The sequence below is a fragment of the Lethenteron reissneri genome, chromosome 3 (genome assembly GCF_015708825.2).
Source record: "Lethenteron reissneri isolate LAM-NWPU_2019-01 chromosome 3, ASM1570882v1, whole genome shotgun sequence".
In the NCBI taxonomy this organism is placed as follows: Eukaryota; Metazoa; Chordata; class Hyperoartia; order Petromyzontiformes; family Petromyzontidae; genus Lethenteron; species Lethenteron reissneri.
The window spans coordinates 6,672,232-6,697,190 of NC_083781.1; the positions used below are offsets into that span (position 1 = coordinate 6,672,232).

Sequence of the window (24,959 nt, forward strand, 5' to 3'; positions counted from 1 at the left end):
TGTATTATTATCCAAAAATACACACACAGTATAACCTATACTTAAAGCTTTCGTGACTGCAGGGATTCATCTTCTTGGTTCTTTCGGTAAAGTCACGTAGAAGGGAAGTAATAAAATAATAAAAATAAAACATAATAAAATAATTCTCACGACGTTTCGGCCACAACGCAAGCAGCTGTCCTCAGGTGAAGACCAGGTCTGTCGGGGAGACAGCGTCTGTGGCCGAAACGTCGTGAGAATTATTTTATTATGTTTTATTTTTATTATTTTATTACTTCCCTTCTACGTGACTTTACCGAAAGAACCAAGAAGACAGTATAACCTGTCCCAAGTATTAGAGGTTACTATAATGGTCACTACACATTGCCAGAATGTTAAAAAGAAAAAACATTTGGAATCACACTGGCAATCTGAATCATGAAAATTCGTTGAATTTGCGAGGAGAGCGGGAGGAACTTTAACAACCCCGAGTTTTCATGGAGATATTTACACACAACACTTGTTTTCTTCACGTAAATTCCATTGAGTTATGTTGAACAAATGATGACATGAGGCACGGGGCAGGGACAATTCTCACAGGAAATTCACTAATTGGAAGCATCGGCAAATGAGCAAGGGCGAGGCTGTGAACGCTTCAACGGAAAGTGCGCCGTCTGTCCCTAAAAGGTGCAAATTACTAATCCTAAGGTGCAAATTTGGATGTAAAAATGAACACATCTTCTTTCACACGTTTCAAAACAGAAATATCCTGCGATGAGACAAGCCAATAAACATTGCAAACACACAAATCTGCACACACACACAAAACCTACACGCTCTTTAATTTCGCTGGGGTTATTGCAACTGTCTTTGTGTTAATCTTTTATTCAAAAATCGAAATCTTCATCAAACAAAATAACCCACCCCCCTGTTTTATTGACGGCAAGGCCAAAGAGGTTGTACTTTTGAAATCTGATCGTGTGTGCTGTGTTGTCAAAAGGCAGTCTTCTCTCTAGCCCTCCCCACCTTCCCCCTCTGCAGCTCTCTCCATGGCTACTTAAAAGCCTCCCACCCCCTTTTAAGACCGGAGCTGGATTTGGGGGGAGCTGGATTTGGGGCTGTCCACGCCGCTCGCGCACGGGACGTGAGCCCACATGTGCCACGGCGTGCGCGCCGGGGGCACACCAGCCTTCCGCACTTGCCATCTGGGGTCCTTTGTAGTGTCGGCCCTCTCTACACTTGATGTGCGCAATAAATTAGAACCAACCGTTTTTGGCATGGGGGGGGCACGGGTGAAGGGGGCTAAAGGAGGGCTCCCTGCTGTTTGCAAAGTCAATTTGTAACCACATTACGGGATTGGAAGGTGAGGGGGTGGGTGGGGGTGATGGGAGGGAATATATATTTAAATATAAAAGGGGGGAGGGTGGAAACAGTAAGGTATTTGAAGACATGGCAATTAACTAAAACGGTGCCCTCTTAAAAGTCATAAACCGCACTAAGCTTGGGAGAGAGTCCGCAGGGCTTTGATCAGTTTTTTTAAGGCCAGCAATCAGCTTACGCTGTAACTTTTAGCGGAGTGAGGATGAGAGCAGCCACAGCCATAAATCTGATGGTTATCAGTCGACTTGCAGGCCAGGTTTGTGCGGGCACACAACAAAGGCCCTTTTTGTTTTGCCCTCGCTCTGCGGTGTTCCTTTAGGATCGTCACGTACAAAGTCTGACATGCACCACCACGTGTAAGTTTTCTCCAAAGATTTACATTGTGCTTCGGCGGAACTGACCGCGCTATCTTGGCACGCATCTCTCCAAAACAACATTTTACCAGCGTCAATAGAAAATATCATTTACTGCTCAAATCACCAGCCCCCTTGGAAGACTTTGTTTTTTGCATCTTCACTGCGGTACATTTCCACGGCACATGATGAAATCGTTGTGTATAGTTTAGAATAGAAATAAAAATGTGTTTTTCATTTTGGCCAAGCCTCCCGTTTTTTTTGTTTAAATAAACAGTTTCCCTTTGAAGTCATTGAGAAAACCCGGACCCTATTGTAAACAATGCAGTCCAGATGTAAGATACAGGCATAAATGGGCAGAGCCACACAAACAGATCTCAGTATCAGTAATAGATGAACATTTTAATTATTTTAAATCAAAAGGTCAAATACATTTTTCAAAGCCAAAGAGTCCCAACTGTTGATTTACCACCAAATGGTGCAGTCTTGTGAGGTGGTATTGATTTTACAAACCCACATTGGGGTTGATGATGGTACTAATTAAAACCCCGGCTTAATGTTTTATCAATAATATCCCACACAATGTTTCAAATCAAGATGAATTACTGGTCTCCTTCACTGCCCCGACGACTGGTACAAAGCCTGCATTCTCAAGCGCCGGCTGTGTGGCACATGCAATATTTATCTTTAACGGCGTTACATCACTTTCTTTCTTATGGACTTATAAATAAATAAATGGACGATCTTGCAAAGAGATAAAAGGCTTGGAGTCTGCAGGACATTCTATTTTACAAATACAATCCCAAAATGTAAATGCGAGCAAACAGAGACTCTACTGGAGTTAATTGGATTTAAAATAAAAGCATCTCGCAGGTGCCTTGCACATCTCTCTGACTCTCACCCCGCTCCTCATCCAACTCTGCACACCTTTCGATTTAAAGCTTTCGTGACTGCAGGGATTCATCTTCTTGGTTCTTTCGGTAAAATCACGTGACTTTACCGAAAGAACCAAGAAGATCTGCACACCTTAGCATTGACTAGCACCATCAAGCGAGAATGGACTCTCTCCGTTCCCTTTTTTCAAGTGTCAGCCACTCTACGCCAGCACAAGTCGTGTTCGGGCCCTTCTGCCTACGTGCGGAGCCAAAGATCAACGCGGTTACCTCCTCCCCATGAAACAAATAAAAGAAGAGAAGGGAGGGAACGGGAAAAAAATAGGAAGAAAAAAAAACACACAGCACCACGAGTTCAGAGTGACCGGCACACATACACGAAAAACAAATTTCTAGTTTGATCATTGTTGATTTTTTGTTATGCTTGATCCAGCAGCGGCAGCAGCATCTGCAGGCAAAGCTGCTGTGGCCCCACATTGAGAGGCAGAGGCATTGTTGTTGTGGTTTTTTTTTCCCGGAAAGCCCATCTACAAAGGGACCCCCCCCTCCTAGCCTGAGCGAACGTCGCTGAGAAGGACCCACCTTGCCGCGGCAGTGTCACTTTTATTGGTTTTCATGTCGTGATGGCATTTCTGCTCCTTTTGCACGCTCCTCTCACTCCCTACTGGCTCAAGGGCGCCTCCCCCCCTCCCTTCCGCCCACATCCCAGGGCCACGTTATGGCCTTTGGTTTGGCCCTCTCAGCTCAGCTGCCCACTTTCCGTAACAGCCACTCATGAAGAGTCACAGAAAGAAAAAGGTGAACCGTGGACAGCATTATCGTGGAGAGCTCCTGCAAGCCAGCGCTTTGGCGGCAGAATTGACGGATCATGCAGAGATGGCGTGCTGCAAAACTGCGAAGCGGCGGCTTGGCTTTGGCATTAGAGCAAATGAGTTTTTGACATTTCTACATGGACATTTGAGTGTTATCACCTCATATACACATGTTTTCTCTGGTTGCTCTGCTTTTATCCCATAGGCTACACTAAAAAACGCACTGAGAGGAATTGGGTCAAACATCCCAATGCAAGACTCCCGAAGACAAAAAAAGGGTCTCAAGACTCAAGCGAGGCTCCCTGGGTTAAAGGCTATCGCCATGATTACTTTCAAAAGGTAGTCACGCCTGAATCTTGCATGAGGTAGTGATTTTCCAACCTCCTTCGACTCCCCCAACTCTCGACGCCGATTTATACGACGGCCGCCACCCCACACCCCAAGGACCCTGAACCTCACCAGAAAAAAAAGTGACCGCATGGGTGCGTGCTTTTTATCCTTTTAGTTTTGTTTACCGCCTTTCATTGCGCAGCCAGCCCACAGCAGCCGCAGTGAATGCAAAGCAACACAACCCGAGCGTGGTAAAAGCAGGGCTTTAAAAATGAATTACTCTCGCATTCCCTTTCACGAGAGCCATGCTGGTAGACTAGAATATTCACAAAATTAAAGGCACCATCATGAATAAAAAACAGACGGGGGTGGGGGGGGGGAAGGCTTGCTGCCAGAAAAGATAAGAGTGATAAGATGACATCTCTGCATGTCAGGGGCTGCCATGCTGCTTTGGGATGCTCTGTGGATGCACGGAGTTTAAGAACACCAAGGCACACACCCGTTTTGAGGCTTCAGGGACAAAAACGGGCCCTTGAGGGTTGGCAAATTCAATTCCCTTACGAGAAACAGATGTAGCGCTAAAATTTGTACGGTATTAGTTAAGAGGCGAGCATTTCCATTGCGTCATAGCAAAGTTCTCCAGATCCTAATCAAAAACAAAAAAATTACTCTAGCGCCGCTATTATGGCCAGCGGACCGTGATGATATTTGGACCCCCCTATAATATAAAGCATGAGATTTTAATCTCACATCTGAAAACTGCTGCAGAGCTGTGCACTGCCACATATCACATTCTACTTTTTTCACTTTTGAAAAAGGAAAATTAACTCCAGGAGCCCCCCGCTGTTTTAACGTCTCCAAATTCCAGGTTGAAAGGAGCGTAATTCAAGAATACAACGTTGGAACTTAAAAAGGAGCTATTTTTATGCCACTACACTTCCCTAACCTCGGTCTCAAACTCCCCCCTGGCTTTCCTGGTTCACACTGCTCCAACAAAGTATGGTGCAGCATCAACCAGCAGCGAGTTACAGCGCTCGCAGAATTACTGGCTCCCACGTGGGGACGAAAGCTGATATTCCCCAAAAGGCAGCCATAAACAAGCAATAAGTGCTACTCTCAAATGGTGCTGGCCTGTTGCAAACAATCTCGGCGAGCGTAGGAGAACTATGCAGACTGAAACATTACGATTTCTCTCTTGGCTCTCTTTGTATTCTGGTTTTGTGGGAATCTTTGTTCAACAGCCAAGTTGGGCACTATCCTTTCGAGCGCTTTTCTGCGAGGCAGGAAAACCGTGGGGGTTTTTTTTTTACACTTTGGAATACGTTCCCGCATCGCTATGCTTGCGCTGAAGCCGAGGGAGCTCTGCTACTGCGGCATGTTAGTGCAAGTTTTAGGCACGCTTAGAGGAGAAAGGTTGAGAGGGGTGGAGGGGGCGGTAAAGAGAGGCAAAAACTTGGCTGGCACTACCTGGCGATTACTGGAAAAAATGTTAATACTTTAATGAAAGTTGGCTGCAGCATCAGTATTATTTTGGCCATGCTATAAATGAGAAGGAAAAAAATTACTAAGACACCAAGGTCAACACTTTGAGCGAGCAGCCCTGACCAGGCCCCTGGCCAACACACAAGGAGAAAATTAACACCACAAGATGCTGAAGCTAGCACGGGATGAGACTAATTTCCACTTAGGACCCAAATTAATGGTAGAAATTCCTCATTATATTGCTGGGTGGGACACAGATTGAAGAAACTTGCCCATTGTTTCAACTACTATGCCAGGAGATCGAAAGGGCGATCCTCTGAATTACAAATCCAATGTGCTAACCATTCCATCACGGCAGGATATGGATGAGGTGCGTTGTGTTGATAGAAAAAAAATCCATATAACCACATACATACATACGTGCCACTCGTACACTTTACCCAACACACGACAACACACAGCAACAACGTCGTGATTCACTTTAGCTACAAGTGGCCCAAGTGTGGGAGAACACTCACTAGTACTCTTTGGCGTCATTCTCGGGCTCCCAGGTGGCCATCAGTAGCTTGTTTCCCAGCTCGCTGGCAAGCGCCAACGCGTCGAAGGGCTCGCCCATCAGGAGCAGCCCGGCCTCGGCGCCCCGCCACTCTTCATCCTCGTTGAGGGTGGGAAGGTATCCGACGGGCATGCCCGCGCTGCACGACCCGGAGCCCGAGCCGGAACCCTGCTCGCCGCCCTTCTGCTGCTGCAACTGCTGTTGCTGCAGCTGCTGTCCGGGGCTGGCCTCACCACAGCAGCCGGCAGCACGGGCATACTCCAGGTAGAGTTCGGACTTGAGGAATGCCGGGTAGCTGTTCTCCTCCATCTGCTGCTGGATTTCGAGCTGGGCCTGGTCAAAGACGGTGGGGTCCGCCACGCCGCGCGCCAGCACGCAGTCGCGCACGTACGCACGCGTGGCGGCCTTCAAGTGCGCCGCCACCACGCCGGCCGTGTCGCTCACGTAGCGCTTGTAGATGAGGCGCGCCGCCTTGCCCATCTTATTGGCGAGCAGGTTGCGGAAGCCGTTGCATGCGAACCAGAAGTCCAGCATGTCGGGCAGCTCCTCCTGCTCCAGGAAGGTGCGGAAGAGGTGCGTGCCGTCGCGGTCGTCCAGAAGCGAATGCAGCGACTCGCCCCAGCGCACATACGGCGGCGTGGGCGACGCGCTGCCCTCGGGCTCGTAACCCAGGTCATAGTCGGCCCTGCGTGGCGTGGCGGTGGTCGCCTCGCCCTTCAAGGCATCCCCCTTGGCCACGTAAGGGCTCTGGTTCTGGCCAGCGCGGGCCGCGGCCTTGCTCACGTCCACTTGGTCCTCCTCGCCCGGCACCGGGGGCCTCGGCGTGTCCTCCATGAAGTTGCCCTCGGCGTCCAGGAGGTACGTCGTAACATCCAGGTTCTTCGCTTTTATATCCATGGCTGGGATCGCGCGGGCGCGCGTCCTGAGCTCTGTCTTTGATTTAGGTGGCTAGAAAGCGGCGAGGCGGGCAGGGGGTGGGGAGATTCAGGCTACACGACGAGCGTTGTGGACGCTCTGCCTGTGAACAAAAAAGCAGACACAAGCGCCTGTCAGATATTGTACCAAAACAGACAAGAGCAGCACTAAGGCAACTTCGAAAAATGTACACAAAGCACCTAACTCAACAACTGGCTATTGATGGTCATACAAATGGGGCCTTTCTTTGGAACAACAATTTCGTACCAATTTAGTGTGGGGATTATTTTGAGCTCCAAGCTGCGCATTGCTTCCTGTTGCAGGAATGAGGGGGCGTCTCACCGAAACAGATGAGGACCATCCCAAGGTCCTGTTGCGTACATGGGCACACTTCTGACCTTGACAAACGCGGTGTACCAATCATCGCGCGACTTAAACGGCACTTATGTTGAAGCAAATTCAGCAAATTGACACAGAAATTAGATTCCAGTATCCGCAAGAACCGAGTGACCTGTTCCCAAATCGTTTCATTAGGCCATCATGTGATGCCCCGTGTGCAAAAATGCCTTGGTGTATAATCTAGAAAATCAAAGCATTTTCTCAGCTCCAAAAAGCAATGGGAGTTGTTCTCATCCACCACATCAGTGGCAGTCCCACACGCCAGTGGTGGAAATTCTGTGATACTTAAGGCAGGGGTTAGTTCGCCTTTCCATAGGGCAACCACCGATGGCTTCTCACAAGATGGAACATATAGGCTGCAGCCGAGACATCCAAATGCACGTGGCTTGAAGCTCAACTTCACGGCGGGTCAATCGTGTATCGCACACACTCCTACTTTGAAAAGTCGACACAAGGAAACCATATGAAGAGAATAAGTAATTTGTGCTGTGCGTTTAAGCACGCGTTAGTTTTCATAGCGCACAAAAGGCAATGCATTTGCCTCTTTACAGTTCAAGGAAACAGGTTATTTTTTAGGGGGCAACCCCTTCAAGTTTTGAGACAATCCACGGTGCAGCCCATACAGGGACCAACAATAACACACTTGAAGCACATAACAATGTTGTTATAAAGGAATAACGTAATAACAAACTTGAGTTCTAGGAATATGCGCATTGAGTACTGACAGTGGGGTCTCGGGCATGCTCACGCCTCTAGCAGAAACACTCAAGGGTGTAGAGAATCTCTCAGCAACTGCTCAAGTGTCATACAAACCATGCACACGTTACAGCAGCATAGAATCACAGTGTGGTGCAATTTCATCCCAGAAACGTACACAAATGCACATGATAAAGACAGTACCGTACACACACATAGCACATAGCTACAAAGACAAAGACACTTGAGTTTCACAGGACACACTGCACAAACACAATATTCTCTATGCATTAATACACACACACGTACATAACACATTTAGCACATTCTTATTAAGACTGCTTGGGGAGTAATTTGTGAGCCTCTATGTACGGACTGGCCATACATAACACAAGGCTGGGAGGCGCGGAAAGGCGTTTGTAGTTTAAACAAAACACCAAAATATATCACAGTGTATTACATAACACAATACGAACACACACACACGTGTATACTTGATATGAGTGTGTGTGTGTTTGGACTCAGAGATCTGAACACAATGCCTGCACACAACCAGGCCACAAGTCGACACAGCAATAACACAGACCTAATGCGCACACACACACACACACAGCGCATAACACCCACACACAACGCACATACACTGTGATAGCACGTACACACACACACACCGCATAATACACACACACAACGCACATACACTGTGACAGCACGTACACACACACACAGCGCATAATACACACACACAACGCACATACACTGTGACAGCACGTACACACACACACAGCGCATAACACACACACAACGCACATACACTGTGACAGCACGTACACACACACACAGCGCATAATACACACACACACAACGCACATACACTGTGACAGCACGTACACACACACAGCGCATAATACACACACACAACGCACATACACTGTGACAGCACGTACACACACACACAGCGCATAATACACACACACAACGCACATACACTGTGACAGCACGTACACACACACACAGCGCATAATACACACACACACAACGCACATACACTGTGACAGCACGTACACACACACACACCGCATAATACACACACACAACGCACATACACTGTGACAGCACGTACACACACACACAGCGCATAATACACACACACAACGCACATACACTGTGACAGCACGTACACACACACACACCGCATAACACACACACACAACGCACATACACTGTGACAGCACGTACACACACACACAGCGCATAATACACACACACAACGCACATACACTGTGACAGCACGTACACACACACACACAGCGCATAATACACACACACAACGCACATACACTGTGACAGCACGTACACACACACACACGTGCATGCATAATGTATCTAGCAACAAACACTTATACACACATAGCCACACTGTACATACAGCGACAAAGATCCCCCGTATAGCCTTAACAAACTGTAGGGTCAAGTGCTGTTAGCGAACACCTATTAAGGCCGGCACAGCACACGAGGGGGTGGGTGTCCAGCACCACGCCCGGCCGCCTTTGTCTCCCCAGTGGCGATGTTGACACGTCACACCGGCTACTCATTTGAGGCCGAGTCGACCTAGGAGAAACCCAGACCAGGTTCGAGATAATAGTCACTGGTGATGGTTGCTGTGAGCTGGAATAGAACTCGGGTTCGACCAGGCTCGTAGCACATCGTGCTAACCACTACACTGCCGCTCCCCCCCCCCATGCCTGTACACACACGTGGAGACACGTGGAGACTTCTTGCTACCCCCCCCCCCACGTGTCTCCACGACATCTCTCCCCGTGTCTACACGTCTACATTTGCCTAGGACACACAACAACAACAACATTATCTTCATCTTCATCATCATCACAGGCAGCCTCACTAGGCCCCGGCTCCGCCAGGCTTAGATCACGACAGGGCTGACACGGCACTGCTGTCTGTGTGTGTGTCTGTGTGTGTGTCTGTGTACACATCGTGTGTGTGTGTATGTGTGTGCACATCGTGTGTGTGTGTCTGTGTGTGTCTGTGTGCATCGTGTGTGTGTCTGTGTGTGTGTGTCTGTGTACACATCGTGTGTGTGTGTCTGTGTGTGCACATCGTGTGTGTGTGTCTGTGTGCATCGTGTGTGTGTGTGCATCGTGTGTGTGTGTGTACACATCGTGTGTGTGTGTGTCCACATCGTGTGTGTGTGTACACATCGTGTGTGTGTGTGTGTACACATCGTGTGTGTGTGTGCATCGTGTGTGTGTGTGTACACATCGTGTGTGTCTGTGTACACATCGTGTGTGTCTGTGTACACATCGTGTGTGTGTGTCTGTGTGTGCACATCGTGTGTGTGTGTCTGTGTGCATCGTGTGTGTGTGTGCATCGTGTGTGTGTGTGTGTACACATCGTGTGTGTGTGTGTCCACATCGTGTGTGTGTGTGTGTACACATCGTGTGTGTGTGTGCATCGTGTGTGTGTGTACACATCGTGTGTGTGTGTACACATCGTGTGTGCATCGTGTGTGTGTGTACACATCGTGTGTGTGTGTAGATGTGCCTGGGTTGTGTACAGCAACTGTGTGTGTGGACGAGTTGTGTGAGGTTGGGGGTGTAACAATGCGAATGCAGTTGTAGGTACGTGTTCGTGTGTGTCTGTGTGCGGTCTTAAGATCCTAGTTGGATGTGCTGTGTAAAAATGCGTAATGTTTATGCATGCGTCAAGAGCATAATGTGTACATGTGTTTGTATGCTTATGACCTGTGCGTGTGTTTGAATGGATGTGTATTGTATGGACTATTATGCCACTCGTGTATATGTGCATGTATCTGTGAATGTTGTGTATTTCACGTGTCTGCATTTGTCATATATAGAGCACACACACACGTGTGTGTGTGTGTGTACATCGTGTGCGTGTGTCTGTGTGTACATCGTGTGTGTACATCGTGTGTGTGTCTGTGTGTACATCGTGTGTGTGTACATCGTGTGTGTCTGTGTGTACCCACATCGTGTGAACACACACACACGTGCGTGTGTGTGTGTGTACATCGTGTGTGTACATCGTGTGTGTGTGTCTGTGTGTACATCGTGTGTGTGTACATCGTGTGTGTCTGTGTGTACATCGTGTGTGTGTGCATCGTGTGTGTGTACATCGTGTGTGTCTGTGTGTACATCGTGTGTGTGTGTGCATCGTGTGTGTGTACATCGTGTGTGTCTGTGTGTACATCGTGTGTGTGTGTCTGTGTGTACACACATCGTGTGAACACACAGACACACACGTGCGTGTGCTAAGCAGCACTGTACCACGTGTACAGTGCCCTATAAGTCTTTGGCAAGCATAATCACTGCAGTTCATTGAAACATTAACACACTACTATTTGAAACATTCACAATAGTAGAAGCATTATACAATAACATTGTATGTTAGGCTATGCTGTTGAAAAGGCCGACGCACAATGTCCATTGCTCAACTACCACAATACATAACATTGTATTTACAATACTGTGCCTTTCAGATCAATCATATCACATCGTACGTAGTCGTACAATAAATACCTTGCGTACAAAATACACGACACCGTGCATATATCGATCTGGCTTTCAAAGCTCACCCGGCGTGCGAAATCGATGAGGGTGTGTGGATGATGGGATAAGTCGATCACAAGGGGGGGGGGGGGGGGCATCATCATCATCCATCAGCAGCAGCAATACAACAGCAGGGTAACTACTAACACACCAACACCACCTTATTGTGTGCGATCTGTGGCTACTATACCCTGGTGTGTGTATTGAATGTGCAACATTAGAAAACATGGGACGACGACGACGATGATGATGATAGCAAGCACCATGATAAACACACAACGTGTACACCTACACATCAAGTTGCACACTAAACTCGTGTGTGAAGTTACACGTGGAATAACAAAGCTCTCGTGTGTGTTAGTAGATCTTCGTGCAAAAAACTATTGGAACTGTCGTCCCACACCGGTACATACATGCACACACACACACACCATGGCATGCACGTGTACACCATTGGTTATAGATGCACGTGCATCACATTGCACGGTATGTGTCAAAGCACAGCACATCCACGTGTTCACTGTTGAAGCTCACAGCACATTACTGCACCGTATGTACATGCAACTTGTCATAGACTACGACCGGCACGATGTACTCTGGCATATATCCCAGTATTGCATGGTGTGTATTGCTTACATATGAACACGATATGATGTAGTGCAGTAGCACAATATAATACTGTAGTCGTGTACAGCCACTTTGCCAATCACTCCCCCCCCCCAAGCAGACATGGACCAGCGTGGTGAAGTATGGTCAAACAACCACATCACAAGGCATACCCATGAACAATACGACATGTGCATACTTGGGGGACACTGTGCACTTCAAATAGCACGGAGGTATTTGCAAAAGACATACGTCTGTACCACACTGTTAAGAGTCAAGAAGACACGTTTGGGACAGACTACATAGCACAAAGACACCCACACACACGTGTAAAAATGATACTAAAAGCTTGTACAACACAAGATGAACACACATGTACACAAAGCATCACGTAAATAGTGGTACACAGTGCACCCCCACGTGTGCACACACACAAGGACACATTCGAGCACTGTACAGACAACCTTTGTATGTACTGCAGTAAGCATTGTGCCTCAATGGATTATGAAGCAGTTATAATAATTACTAGTTGTATAACATTACTCTAATACAACACGTGCAACCAAGGGTTTGTCTATACTGTAGCAGTAGTAGTAATGTTATACTCAGCACGGCACAGCAAGCACTGTACAACCATGTGGCCTCAATGCATAGTGTTGGTATCCTTACTAATACTTTTAAGATATATGAATGATATTAGTAGGAATACACACACAGAATCTAATAACCTATAGAAAACACACGGTGCACATGGGGTGCACAGACGGCACATGCATTACCCACATAAATACGCAAGCCCCCGGCTATTGTAACCACTAAACTCAACACATGGATACCCTTAAGGGCAGCATGTTATATACAATGTAATAATGAAATGCACAGTTAACACACACGTGTGTACACACGTGTACACACGTGTGTGTGCACCAGCAAGCAATGTGCAACTCCACGTGTACCATCACGTTCCGGGCAATGCCGCTGCTGCTGATGATAGAATGAGAGAATCGTGATGGTACAGAAGTAGTAGCCCCGAACGGCTCCAACAACATCTCTGCTAATCAACACGAACGTACGATTCACGTGTGTGTGTGTACACGTGTGTGTGTGTACACGCGTGTGTGTGTGTACACGTGTGTGTGTACACACGTGTGTGTGTACACACGTGTGTGTGTGTTGTGTGTGCACACGTGTGTGTGTGTGTACACGCGTGTGTGTGTGTACACGTGTGTGTGTACACGCGTGTGTGTGTACACACGTGTGTGTGTGTTGTGTGTGCACACGTGTGTGTGTGTGTACACGCGTGTGTGTGTGTACACGTGTGTGTGTGTAAACGCGTGTGTGTGCACGTGTGTGTGTGTGTGCACACGTGTGTGTGTGTACACGTGTGTGTGTGTGCACGTGTGTGTGTGTGTGTGCACGTGTGTGTGTACACGCGTGTGTGTGTACACGCGTGTGTGTGTACACGCGTGTGTGTGTGTACTGTTGTGTGTGTAAACACACACAACAGTACAAGAGACACGGAGGGATGAACGTGTACGCACATTGACACACGTGTACCCACAACGACACACGTGTAACCCACGACGACACACGTGTACCCACGACGACACACACGTGTACCCACGACGACACACACGTGTACCCACAACGACACACGTGTACCCACAACGACACACGTATATCCACGACACACGTGTACCCACGACGACACACGTGTACCCACGACACACACGTGTAACCCACGACGACACACGTGTAACCCACAACGACACACGTGTACCCACACACGTGTAACCCACAACGACACACGTGTACCCACACACGTGTAACCCACGACGACACACGTGTACCCACACACGTGTAACCCACGACGACACACGTGTACCCAAGTGTTCAGAACTCACGTGCTTCCCCACAGCAGCAGCAGCTCCTTTTGTGCCGCATTTCTCCGCTACAGCTTCGCCTCTGGCGCGCTCCTCCGCACGGCGAAGACGGTCGAGGTTGGACGGACACGGAACGAAACAACAACAACGACGATGATGACTTGTTTGGTTTAGCTTGTCGTCCTCATCGTTGTGGTTGTTGTTGTTGTTGCAAGCCGTCGTTCCACCGACCACAACCAGCACCACCACCACTCTGTGTCTATCTACAGCAGACGGGACACTGAACTCGCTACCAGACGCCCCCCGTCTGCAATGCGCTACGAGTCACACGCAAATCGATCTTCGTGTGTTCCCCGTCTATCGACAGAGAGACAGACAGACAGAGTGAGAGAGACACAGACAGAGACACAGAGACACAGAGAGAGAGAGACAGAGAGAGACAGAGACCGAGAGAGTCTCTTCCCCCGCCGCGTGCTTTGCGCCTCGCTCCGTTCAGCAGTCGCCACTCGGTCGGTGTGGACCGTGCGGGGTGGGGGTAGTGGGGGGTAGTGGGGGGTAGTGGGTGGGGGTAGTGGGGGGTGGTGGGGTGGGGGCCACAGCCCCCAACATCAAAGGCAAACGGCGGCGCTCCAATGCGCGCGCGCGCACAAAAGCCGGTGGGAGGGGGTGGCGCGCGCGCGCGGGCTTCAGGGGAGGGGGTGGGGCTAGGGATAAGGGGAGGGGCTATGGGTAAGAGGGGGCTGTGGGTAAGGGGGGGGCTATGGGTCAGGGGGGGACTATGGGTCAGGGGGGGGGGCTATGGGTCAGGGGGGGGGGCTATGGGTCAGGGGGGGGCTGTGGGTAAGGGGGGGCTATGGGTCAGGGGGGGGGCTATGGGTAAGGGGGGGGCTATGAGTCAGGGGGGGGCTATGGGTCAGGGGGGGCTATGGGTCAGGGGGGGCTATGGGTCAGGGGGGGGCTATGGGTCGGGGGGGGGCTATGGGTAAGAGGGGGCTGTGGGTAAGGTATGGGTAAGAGGGGGCTGTGGGTAAGGTGGGGGGGCTGTGGGTCAGGGGGGGGCTATGGGTCAGGGGGGTGCTATGAGTCAGGGGGGCTATGGGTCAGGGGGGGCTATGGGTCAGGGGGGGCTATGGGCCAGGGGGGGGGCTATGGGTAAGGAGGGGGGGCTGTGGGTAGGGGGGGCTGTGGGTAAGGGGGGGTATTTTCGAGAAGAAAAAAAAGTCTAAATAAATAAATGCTATTTATATTTAAACCGAATTCATATTTTTTCTTCACGTTAAAGTCACTTCCACAAACCTTTACCACTTAAGTCGCACGAGACCCAACCGACCTCGTGGTCTGCTGGTACACAATCGAGACGAGTGACCTGACAATACAGCTCCCAAATTTGTGACCCACCCACCCCCACCACCCCCAAAAAAAAGAAAAATGCCACAAATAAAATCAGTCAACGCCACTCACGCCGCCCATCACTGGGAACTACAAAGCGCAAGGCGCGCGTGTTTGTCGCGTTTAAAAATAACGTCACCGCCGTTCTGTGAACTCTCCCTCCTCTCAAAGAGCCACCCCCCCGCGCCCACCGCTGCCTCGAATCGAACCCTCTCCTCCCTCTCCTCGCTCCTCCTTTGTGTGGATGGCGGACACGAGAAGAACGACAGCGAGCGAGCGAGCAAACAGCGGCGTGGGGAGATCAGAAAGCAACAGCAGCAGCAGCAGCGGCATCGGCGGCGCTTGAAGAGGAGCCTTCAGACCTCGCCGCTCCCACTCGCAGCAGCAAAGTTGGAAGAGCATAAGCCGCATTGAGCGAGCCGCGCCAATAGACGCAAGTGTTACTGATTCCTCCTCCTCCTCCCCCCCCACAACCACCACCGCTCCTCCCCTAACCAAGCAACCACCACCAGCACCACTCCTGTGGTTTTGTCCGTGTGTGTGTCTGTGTCCCCCGTCCTCTGCTCCGCCTTTCCCACAAAACACCCCACCACCACTACCACCACCCCATTGCTATCTCCCAACCCGTGTCGAGGTTGTGCTATGCGTAGCCAATTGCCAGTCGTCTTCTTGTTGTGTGTCTGTCTGTGTGTCCTTTGTGTGCGCGTGTGTGGCCTGTGTGTGTGTGTGTTTTTAAAATGTTCGCCCTCTGGCGGATAACACGTGCATGTGTGAAGTTTTGAGATCAAATGGATGATATTTGCACCCACCCCCCCTTCCATCCAGTGGCTTGTGTAAGGTGGTGTGTTTGTTTGATGCTAACGCTATTTTTTTTATTTTAGCAGGTAAGGCACGCTGAGCTATATAGCTCATTTTTCAGAAGCGACCTGGTCACAAATGATAGCTCAAGTGGCTTTTCATGTGGAACTATTTAGTAGGCTGATACTCCAAACGCATGTTTCTAAACAACACCAAAATATATTTTGTACAACATTTGTTTTGTATACCAAGTGGATATATCAATATATACACACACCAAGACAAATGTATATTAAATTTCGATTTAAAGCTTTCGTGACTGCAGGGATTCATCTTCTTGGTTCTTTCGGTAAAATCACGTAGAAGGGAAGTAATAAAATAATACAAATTAAACATAATAATTATTATGTTTTATTTTCAATTATTACGTTTTATTTTTATTATTTCCCTTCTACGTGACTTTACCGAAAGAACCAAGAATATTAAATGTATATTATTTTACGCACAATGTGTTTTGCTTGCGTGTGTAAGTTGAAAAGGTGCACCTAACCTGGCACAAGCGCCGCGGTGAGGTCAGAAACTGCCGTTATTATTAACGTGAAAACGTGAGTGTGGATTTGCGAATTGTGTGTTCCCCAAAGGTGTGAACACGTGTGTGGGTGTAGATTCTAGAGGGATTGTGTTCTTCCCATGCTCTTTGTGTACATGGCGCGTTGCCTGACACACACATTGTACGTGATGTGTCCACGATTGTGTGAGCACGTGTGGGTGACTGTGTGTGATGTTGGACATTGTACAATAATTGGACAAGGCACGCTGCTGTTGTGTATTCGTGTTGTGCAGGTTGTCACGTTTCTGTACGTGTTCAAGACCGAATGTAAGTTCATTTTCCGACACGTGTAAACGTGTGTGCAAGCGTATGTGCCCTGATTCTGATATGGCCTGCATGTGTCTGGACATGCTTTTCTGTGCGCGGATAATTGACGTGGAGGGAAATAACAAAAATTGCAAATATTTTAAAATTAACTGGTAGTACAAACAATGTGGGCCTTATTGTCGAATGTTTTCTTTTCTAAATCGCAGTGCAGTATTACAATAACACGTAGGCTTTCTCGACCAATATTATCCGTATTAGAGATGTTTGAGTTAGATCCCGTAAACTAAAATGTGGGTTTACTCTCCATCACACCGGTGTACTGCATGAGTCACGAATTGGCATGTAATGTTCACGTGACAAACCTTACCGATTGGCTGTGTCGGGTGGTGGCGGATTTAACGACACATTTTTTTTTTACCTTTACGCGGTCTAACCCCAAAAAACCTCCATTATGGATAGTATTAAAATAATAGTGCACAACCTTTTGTTGCAGGTCGATTATTTGACCATACTTCACCACGCTGGTCAATGCACAGTGTTGGTGAAGGCGCGTGTGGGTCAATGCTGCTCCTATCTAAACCGGCTTCTGAGATAGTGTCCCCAAAGTGCGGCGATGCTACTAAGATCCTCCAATACGGCACTGTTTTGAAAAACAGGGCCATCGTGTCTTCTCTCTAACGTACATTTGGCATGACAATTGTTCGAATCGGCTGGGCAGTGCCGATGAGTCTCAACTCCCAAGCGCCAATCAATCCCACTTGTAAAACACACGCCCCCCCCCCTCCCCCCCCACACACACTCTCTCGTGTGATCCACACAAAGATATTTTGGGGGCAAAAAACCTCGGACCCCTGAGGTTGGTGGTGACTTGTGTAACACGAACAAGAGCTGACATGCTGCGAATCCCATTGAAAGGCAAGTCTGGGGTTCCCATGCGAGCACGCCAGCCCTCCTCTGTGTTCTGTAGCCAGACGGAGGCATATGCAAATGACGCTTTATATTTAATCAAATTGTGATCCCATTCATTCGTAGGCATTGATTGCGTGCGGGCCTCACTTCGCACACTGCAGTTGTAGTTGTTCGAAGGCACTGCCCCCTCGCAAGACAGACCGATGTAGCGATAATCTGCGCAAGATACGTGTGGATACAACGAGTATGGTCGAACAATAAGTATTGTATACGCGTATGCGCAAAAGAAAATGCAGGCAAGTGTCAACAGCATTGCCATTGCAACGCTTGCAAAATACTGTAGTGGCGCGTACATGCGAATAGCAATACCGGTGCAAGTATATACGAAATACAGACAAGTACTGTATGCAAAGTACGCTATTTTCGCTGTAACTATTCTTGCACTAAGTGTGTCTGCACTACCTAACCTAAGTGCACAGGAAGCCTCCTTCCACACATTTGACTGATCGGAGGCGCATGATGCAGTATGGCTGGCTTGCAACATAAGATATACACGTTTGAACCAAGTACAGAAGTTCAAAGTGTTCAATGTTGACACACAGGGTATTCAGAATCGGAATCTGTATTGATCTTGGAGATATCCGATGAGCTATGAAGTGTCTTCCCGGTGTAGAGGGGGAAACAATACTCAGTAAACATGCAACATTGGCATGTGGTTGGAACAACGTTCACTGTTTATTGGGATATGTATGGTGTGGTTGGCGTACGTAAGTTGTCGGACTGAACAATGAACTACAGTTCTGTCGGGTTGGCAGTGGATTTTACATTCACCCATCGGCTATAAAACGCACCCCCCCCTCCCACACCCGCGGGTCAATATTTACACATTGTTAGTGGCTTCTTCTTTTCCTTTTATCACTTTCTGATTAAAATGACAATCTCAATCAAAGGGAACGGCGGGGAGTGGGGAGGGGGTGTGTGTGTGTATCGCTTGCTGGAGAAACTGGGGTTGTTTGTGCGATGCCGTATAAAATATGTGCAAATACTTTGGGCCACTTTGGTGGAAAGAAAGAAAGAAAGAGTCTGTACCTCCACCCACCCACTGCTATCCCCTACAATGTGAATAAATAATAATAAAAAAATAAGCACCTTAAGAGTTACACGTAAGTCGAACTTTCATCGCGAGATGTCTGGATCCACCCCCCACCCCCCGCCGGAGTGCCGTAAAAAAGTCCTCTCTGGCTTGCAACACGGGGCATTGTCGGCGAAATGCAGGCGCTCGCGATACGATCTCCCGGGTTTGTTAGCCTTTGATCAGACCGGCGTATGCGTACGTGTCGCTTATTAAATACAACCGAAATAACAGGGCGTTTGCGTTGCGTTCTGTGTGTGTGTGGGTGGTGGTGGTGGGAGGGTGGGGGGGTTTGTTTCTTCTTCCATATCTCTCAATCCTCTCTCTCTCTGTGTGTCCGCAGACAGCTTGCGCACGCCCGGAGTGTGTTGCAGGTCGACTCAGAATTAAATGAGTGTTGCGTCGAGTGCGGAGCGTAAAACATCACCACTTGGGGAGACAAAGGCGGTCGGGCGTGGTTGGTTGGCCACCCACTCCATCCGTGTCCCGTGCCGGCCTTCAAAGCTGGTCGCCAACATAACTTGCTCCCAACCGCCTGTTAAGGCTGTACGGAGGATCTTCATACTGCCTATTGCAGGTGCTTAGCTTCGACTTGCTTTGCATAGGTTGGGTGTATGTTATAATTGTAAATCGATTAATAATTATCGATTGAATACTACAGAACTGGCGTGTCCACCGGATCGGGTTCTGTGTTAAATGCTGGATGTTGCACAGTATAATGCTCATTCATTGCACGTCCACCCACGTCTGTTCACTCACAAAAACCACGTTCCTTGTTAGTCGCTTGCCAAATGAAAGTAACAATGGGGTTACAGTCTAAGTTTACTCAAGATGAAACGCGTGAGCCACGCAGGTCGGAAGAGACGCAATTTAAACGTGTTATTCTTTCAAACTCGTGTGATCAGAGGCAATAATGACACGCTTTTAAACCCCACCCAGCCATGTATTACCGAGAAAGAAAAACTGGTTACAAACTGGAAGTTAAGATCCGACAATAGCTTACATAGAAATCCTCGGTGCGCGTCTATTTTAACACGTGCACGCACACAGGCATTACGGCAAAGCACCGGGACACTATAAACACCGCACGAAACGAGTGTACGAACATGGCTCTGCGGCTAGGGCGATTGACTTGCAGTGTTACATGGAAATCTAACCGATATCCCAACATGCTTGGTGGATAGAGCGTGTCGTCATCTTCTTCTTCTTTAGTGCTGCCTAACGGCATGTGCGACTTCACGATGATATTGGTCCCGGTCTAGCACGGCGTGTAGAGTTTGTGCTGTTGTTAATTGTAGCCATGTTTTGATGTTACTGAGCCATGTCGTTTTTGGCCGTCCTGGTCGTTTTTTCCCTTCGATTTTTCCTTCCAGGATTTGCTTTAATAGCTGGTATTTGTGGTCGTTTCGGACAATGTGGCCTAGGTAGTAACACTTCCTGCTAATGATGGTCTTCAGCAGTTGCCTGTCAGTGCCCATATCTTGCATAACTTGTGTATTGGTGGTTTTGGCTGTCCATGGGATTTTCAGCATTCTTCGATACAGCCACATCTCGAAAGCTGTGTCGTCATCATTAGCCGATTCGTTTTTGTTTGTGTTCACGTGGAGTTTACACGCAAACTATACACAAAGGCCGTGCAGAACTCGGGCAGCAGTTACATGCGGTGGCGTGGCCAGGGTGAGCGTCACGAGGCCACGTGGCTGCGGTTGTATTTACGTAACCTTTGAGTCGCTCGCACAAAGACATGACCCTCGCACCTGAATACACTTTGCAAGCCCCGTTATAGTCCCGAACGAGCACACGCTCGGAGGAGCTCAGCAGGCAATCGTATAACAATGGACAATGCCACGAGCCGCTTCCACGCCCAGATCCCATTGTCACCAATCGATGGCAAAAAAAATCGATTGGGTTTTTAGTCGCCTGTACCGTTTCATGTGTTTTCTGCGCCTGTACTCCCCGTGTCGTCTGTACTGCCTCGCTTGTACCGAGTGTCTGGGGAGTGTCTGCACTAGTTAACCTGCCATGTTTGTGCTGTCTCGTCAACTGCACGCCTCATATGTCACTGCCTGCCTCGGCTGTCGTTTGCAGTCCGTCTGTGCTCGCATTTTCTCGTCGGTATTGCCGATTAAATGTTTGCCTTCTTTGGCTTGTATCCCATCACCAAATCTCTATCACCGGCCATCATCCCATCGAGCCGCGATGATACGTATCCTCGCCCAAGGACGCAACATTTTTCTGAACAGTCAAAACGATGTCTCGAACCTGTGAAATATTCTCGAATCCTCGTGTGCCTCGCTTGCTCTCAGTATAATGCCAAGCGTGCGTCTCCAAATCAATGCACGTACTTTCCAACTGTTGTTCCTTATTATTTGCCCCTAACCATAATGAATTGTTTATACAGTACGAGACGCAGCAGGTAAACAGAACCTCAGCATTTCCTAGATAAGGTCCCCTGATATTATATCGTATTTTATCGTATTTTTTAGTATTGTGAAAACCACTGCAATGTCTACTCCCTTCAAAGTGTGTATCTTACCACTAACGCGCCGTATACACACAAAAGTACATCCTATTATTTTATTATGTTTTATTTTTACTATTTTATTTTTTTCCATTCTACGTGACTTTACCGAAAGAACCAAGAAGATACATCCTATAATTAACAAAATCACTATTTTAGGACTGCTTTTTGTGTTTAGTTTGGTGTCCTTGCCCGCACCACGGTGCGAGAGAAGTTCAACATACATACAAGGTACAATAAAACGCACACACAAGTCACAGAATATCCAAACACCCTCCTATATACAGCGGCTTTTGGCTGGCCATCGAACAAAGACGCTCACCGCATCGCACACACTTTCAGATGCGCTTCTGCGGCCATCTGGAACGCTCTTCCGATATTATAAAGCCACGGGAGCTATGCACTTTTAAATCTAGACTGAAAACTCATTTCTTTTAGAACTGCCTTTTGGTGTGTTTAGTTTGGTGTCATTCCCCCGCACCTCCGATAAGCACGGTTAGCTACGTACGGTGCGAAAGAAGTTCAACACGCACGCACACGTGCACTCTTAACACAGACTCGCGATTGTCCATCTCAGCCTCGCACTGTGAACCACAACCCACCCCCTGGACACGTGGCCGCTGTCCGCACAGCATCTGTGCTGCAGCAGCTCCCATGATTTAAACCAGCCCCAAGCATATTTGCTTGCGTCTCACCAAAGTTCAGCCAAGCCAAAACGCATCCATCCGCTCCCACAATAACACAATAATAATAACAACAAACAACAACAATAATAGCATTAACCCCCCCCCCCCCCCCCCGAGTCTATTCCTCCAGAGCAGCAGGCAATCATCCAACACGGCACCGCAGGCAACATTGGAGTGACGGGGGTGGAGGTGGGGATAGAGAGCGGTGCATCTTTAATCTCACGAGTCTCGGCAGCTCTCAGTGGCCAACGCGTCCCCTCTGCCCCCCACGGGGCCACAAAGGACCCACGGGCGGGCCATATCTGAGGCTGTATAAATAATCGCATTGTGAGCGGCGCTTTCATGTGCCCGCCTCCGAAGAGATACGGCTATAGATTAGCGAGGAGCGTCGCTCGCCAGGGAGCCCGTCTTGCCTCATCATCCCCATCCTCATCCTCTGCTCCGGCCTGCTGCTGCTGCTGCTATATTTCATGGGGGCTCTCTAGTCCACATTCTGACCTTCTGAACCCTCCACACCGAAGAAACAAAGATGCCCCGTACAGCTTTAACACACTAGAGCAAGTGCTGTTAGCGCCACCGTCACACGAGGTGGTGGTGTGGCCAACACCGCGCCTGGCCGCCTTTGTCTCTCAAGTGGCGATGTTTACACATCGCACCAGGTACTCATTTGAGGCTGAGTTGACCTAGGACCGTTTCAGATAATCGTCACCAAGGGGGTCTGTTCGTGTAGCCAAAAGCACGCAGTATCGCTTGCACATCGCATATAATGCTTACACGTTATTCATTCGTTTTCGTGATTGCGCCGCTAAAAGTCACGGACAATGGACATCTAATTAAAGCCACGTAGATAGAAATATGATAAACTAATCGATCACGACGCTATATTTCTTCCTGCCTCAGCAGTCCGCCTGTTGTATTTCTTCACCTGAAGACGATTGCTTGTGTTGCGATCGAAACGTCGTGATTTTTGTAAAAATTATTTTATTATGTTTCTATCTACGTGACTTTACCGAAAGACCCAAAGAGTATCGAATTAAAGATGCAGTGCAAACCGAGTCGATGTATTGCAGCGTATAACGACAGCCCCGTTTGGAGGGAGTTACTAGCTTAATCGTGAGCGAGTATAGTTTCTAGCGTCATTGTTGGCGATGGTAGACCAACATCGGATGACACTAAACAGGCAAACTCCTTCTTTAGAAATGCATTTCGGTTGATGTATCGAATAGACTTGGTTTGGTATGCGCATATAAAGGTAGGTTATGTGCATATAAAGTTTTGATGCAGATTCGTTCGCGTTTCCCGTGAGAGCCTGTGACATCACTGCCAAGGGTAAGAAGTCTGTGCGCGGTGTCGGTTTTGTTTGCTTACTTTGCTGCATATGCTCAATGAGCTTAAACAAAATCATTCCTTCCTGAATATCTCCCAGGGGCAAAAATTCCATTCTTGCGGCCCATGGGATAGTAGTGCTGTATTCTTCAAATTTGTTGCTAAGCGAAGCCAATAGACTGCACGACCCATGGATGTGTCATCCACATGTTGCCATATGCCTTTGCCCGTCTAAGTCAGATCGGTTTCCACTTGACGCAAATCGTTGCTATTCAAGGCGGCTTCCAAAACTAATATTGCGGTTTTAATACGAGATGTGAGCACAGATAACTTTTGAGTTGCTCTACGAACTCGCAAGGAAATGCAATACGACTGGAGCATTCAGGCACCGCTGTATCGTGTTTACGAATGAGCGATTATCATGGAGATAATACATTCCCGGTGTATATCTCCATATATATAAAAAGCAAAGTTGTGAATATGTGTGTCTGTTCAAAATGTTTAGCGTACTTCCCGACATGCACCAAACTTGAAGTTTGCCATGTGGGTACTTTCCAGACTGTACACCATGCAGAAATTATGAAAATACACTTTTTTTTGGGGGGGGGGGGGGGGTGGGGAGCTCAATAATGCATTGATTTTTTGCACGGCAAGTGAGCTGTGACGTCAAATCTGTCACGTGACCCGCGCACGTGGAAGCGTCACGCATTGTAGTGTAGCGGGTAGCGCGCCGCGCTACGAACCAGGCGACCCGAGTTCGATTCCCGCTCACGGCAACCACCGGTGACGATTACTGGGCCTCCCCTAGGTCGACTCAGCCTCAAACGAGTAACTGGTGTGGTGTGTGAACATCGCCACTGGGGAGACAAAGGCGGCCGGGCGTGGTGAATCCAAGTCCCGGGCGAAGCCGGGTGGTCAAGCTCGTGTCTGTATATACTGTATATACATCGGGGGCTGCGGTAACAAACATGGGGGTATAATACCGACCACGATATTGCGATGCTGACTGCCAGCCGGCTTCAATTAAAGTGCTTACAATAATCACGGCACTAATGATGATCGTAATTATGAAGAAGACGTTGAAGTGGCCGTAATTGGCAACGCGACGAGAACGTGAATATGTAATTGTTTACCAATTTAGAGTGCGCACAGTATGCTTAGTCAATAGTGAACAAGATAAAAAAGAAATATTGTACGCACTATTTAAAAGACGGAGACAAACAGGCCACGCACGTGACGGCGTTCCAATCAGCAAATTGGGGTTTTGGTTTTCACACATTCGCAGCCTGCAGAGTCTTAGATTAGCACAATGCATTGTAATTTATAATGACTACGTTCACCTCCCTCTGGTCTTCGCACCTGATAGGCTCACAGTGTTGACATCACCTTTATTCTATTTGACCCGAAACAGGAAGACCGCTTCACAATTCTGGCCTGATGAAGCTGGTTG

General features: G+C 48.4%; 1 protein-coding gene across 2 annotated transcripts in view; it reads right to left on the reverse strand.

Annotated features, from left to right (window-relative positions):
• The window catches only part of LOC133345529 (axin-1-like), a 65,840-nt gene extending 51,453 nt beyond the window's left edge, over nt 1–14,387 (reverse strand). Inside the window, exons 1-2 of one of the 2 annotated variants that reach the window (XM_061556369.1) lie at nt 13,893–14,387; nt 5,748–6,803 (exon numbers count right to left, since the gene is read on the reverse strand). In XM_061556369.1, coding sequence (XP_061412353.1) covers nt 5,748–6,682 — 935 coding nt within the window. In that variant the 5' untranslated portion in view covers nt 6,683–6,803; nt 13,893–14,387. Of the gene's footprint in view, nt 1–5,747; nt 6,883–13,892 lie in introns of those variants that run through there. The other variant, XM_061556379.1, reaches the window with a different exon arrangement.
• Nucleotides 14,388–24,959: the final 10,572 nt, after the last annotated feature.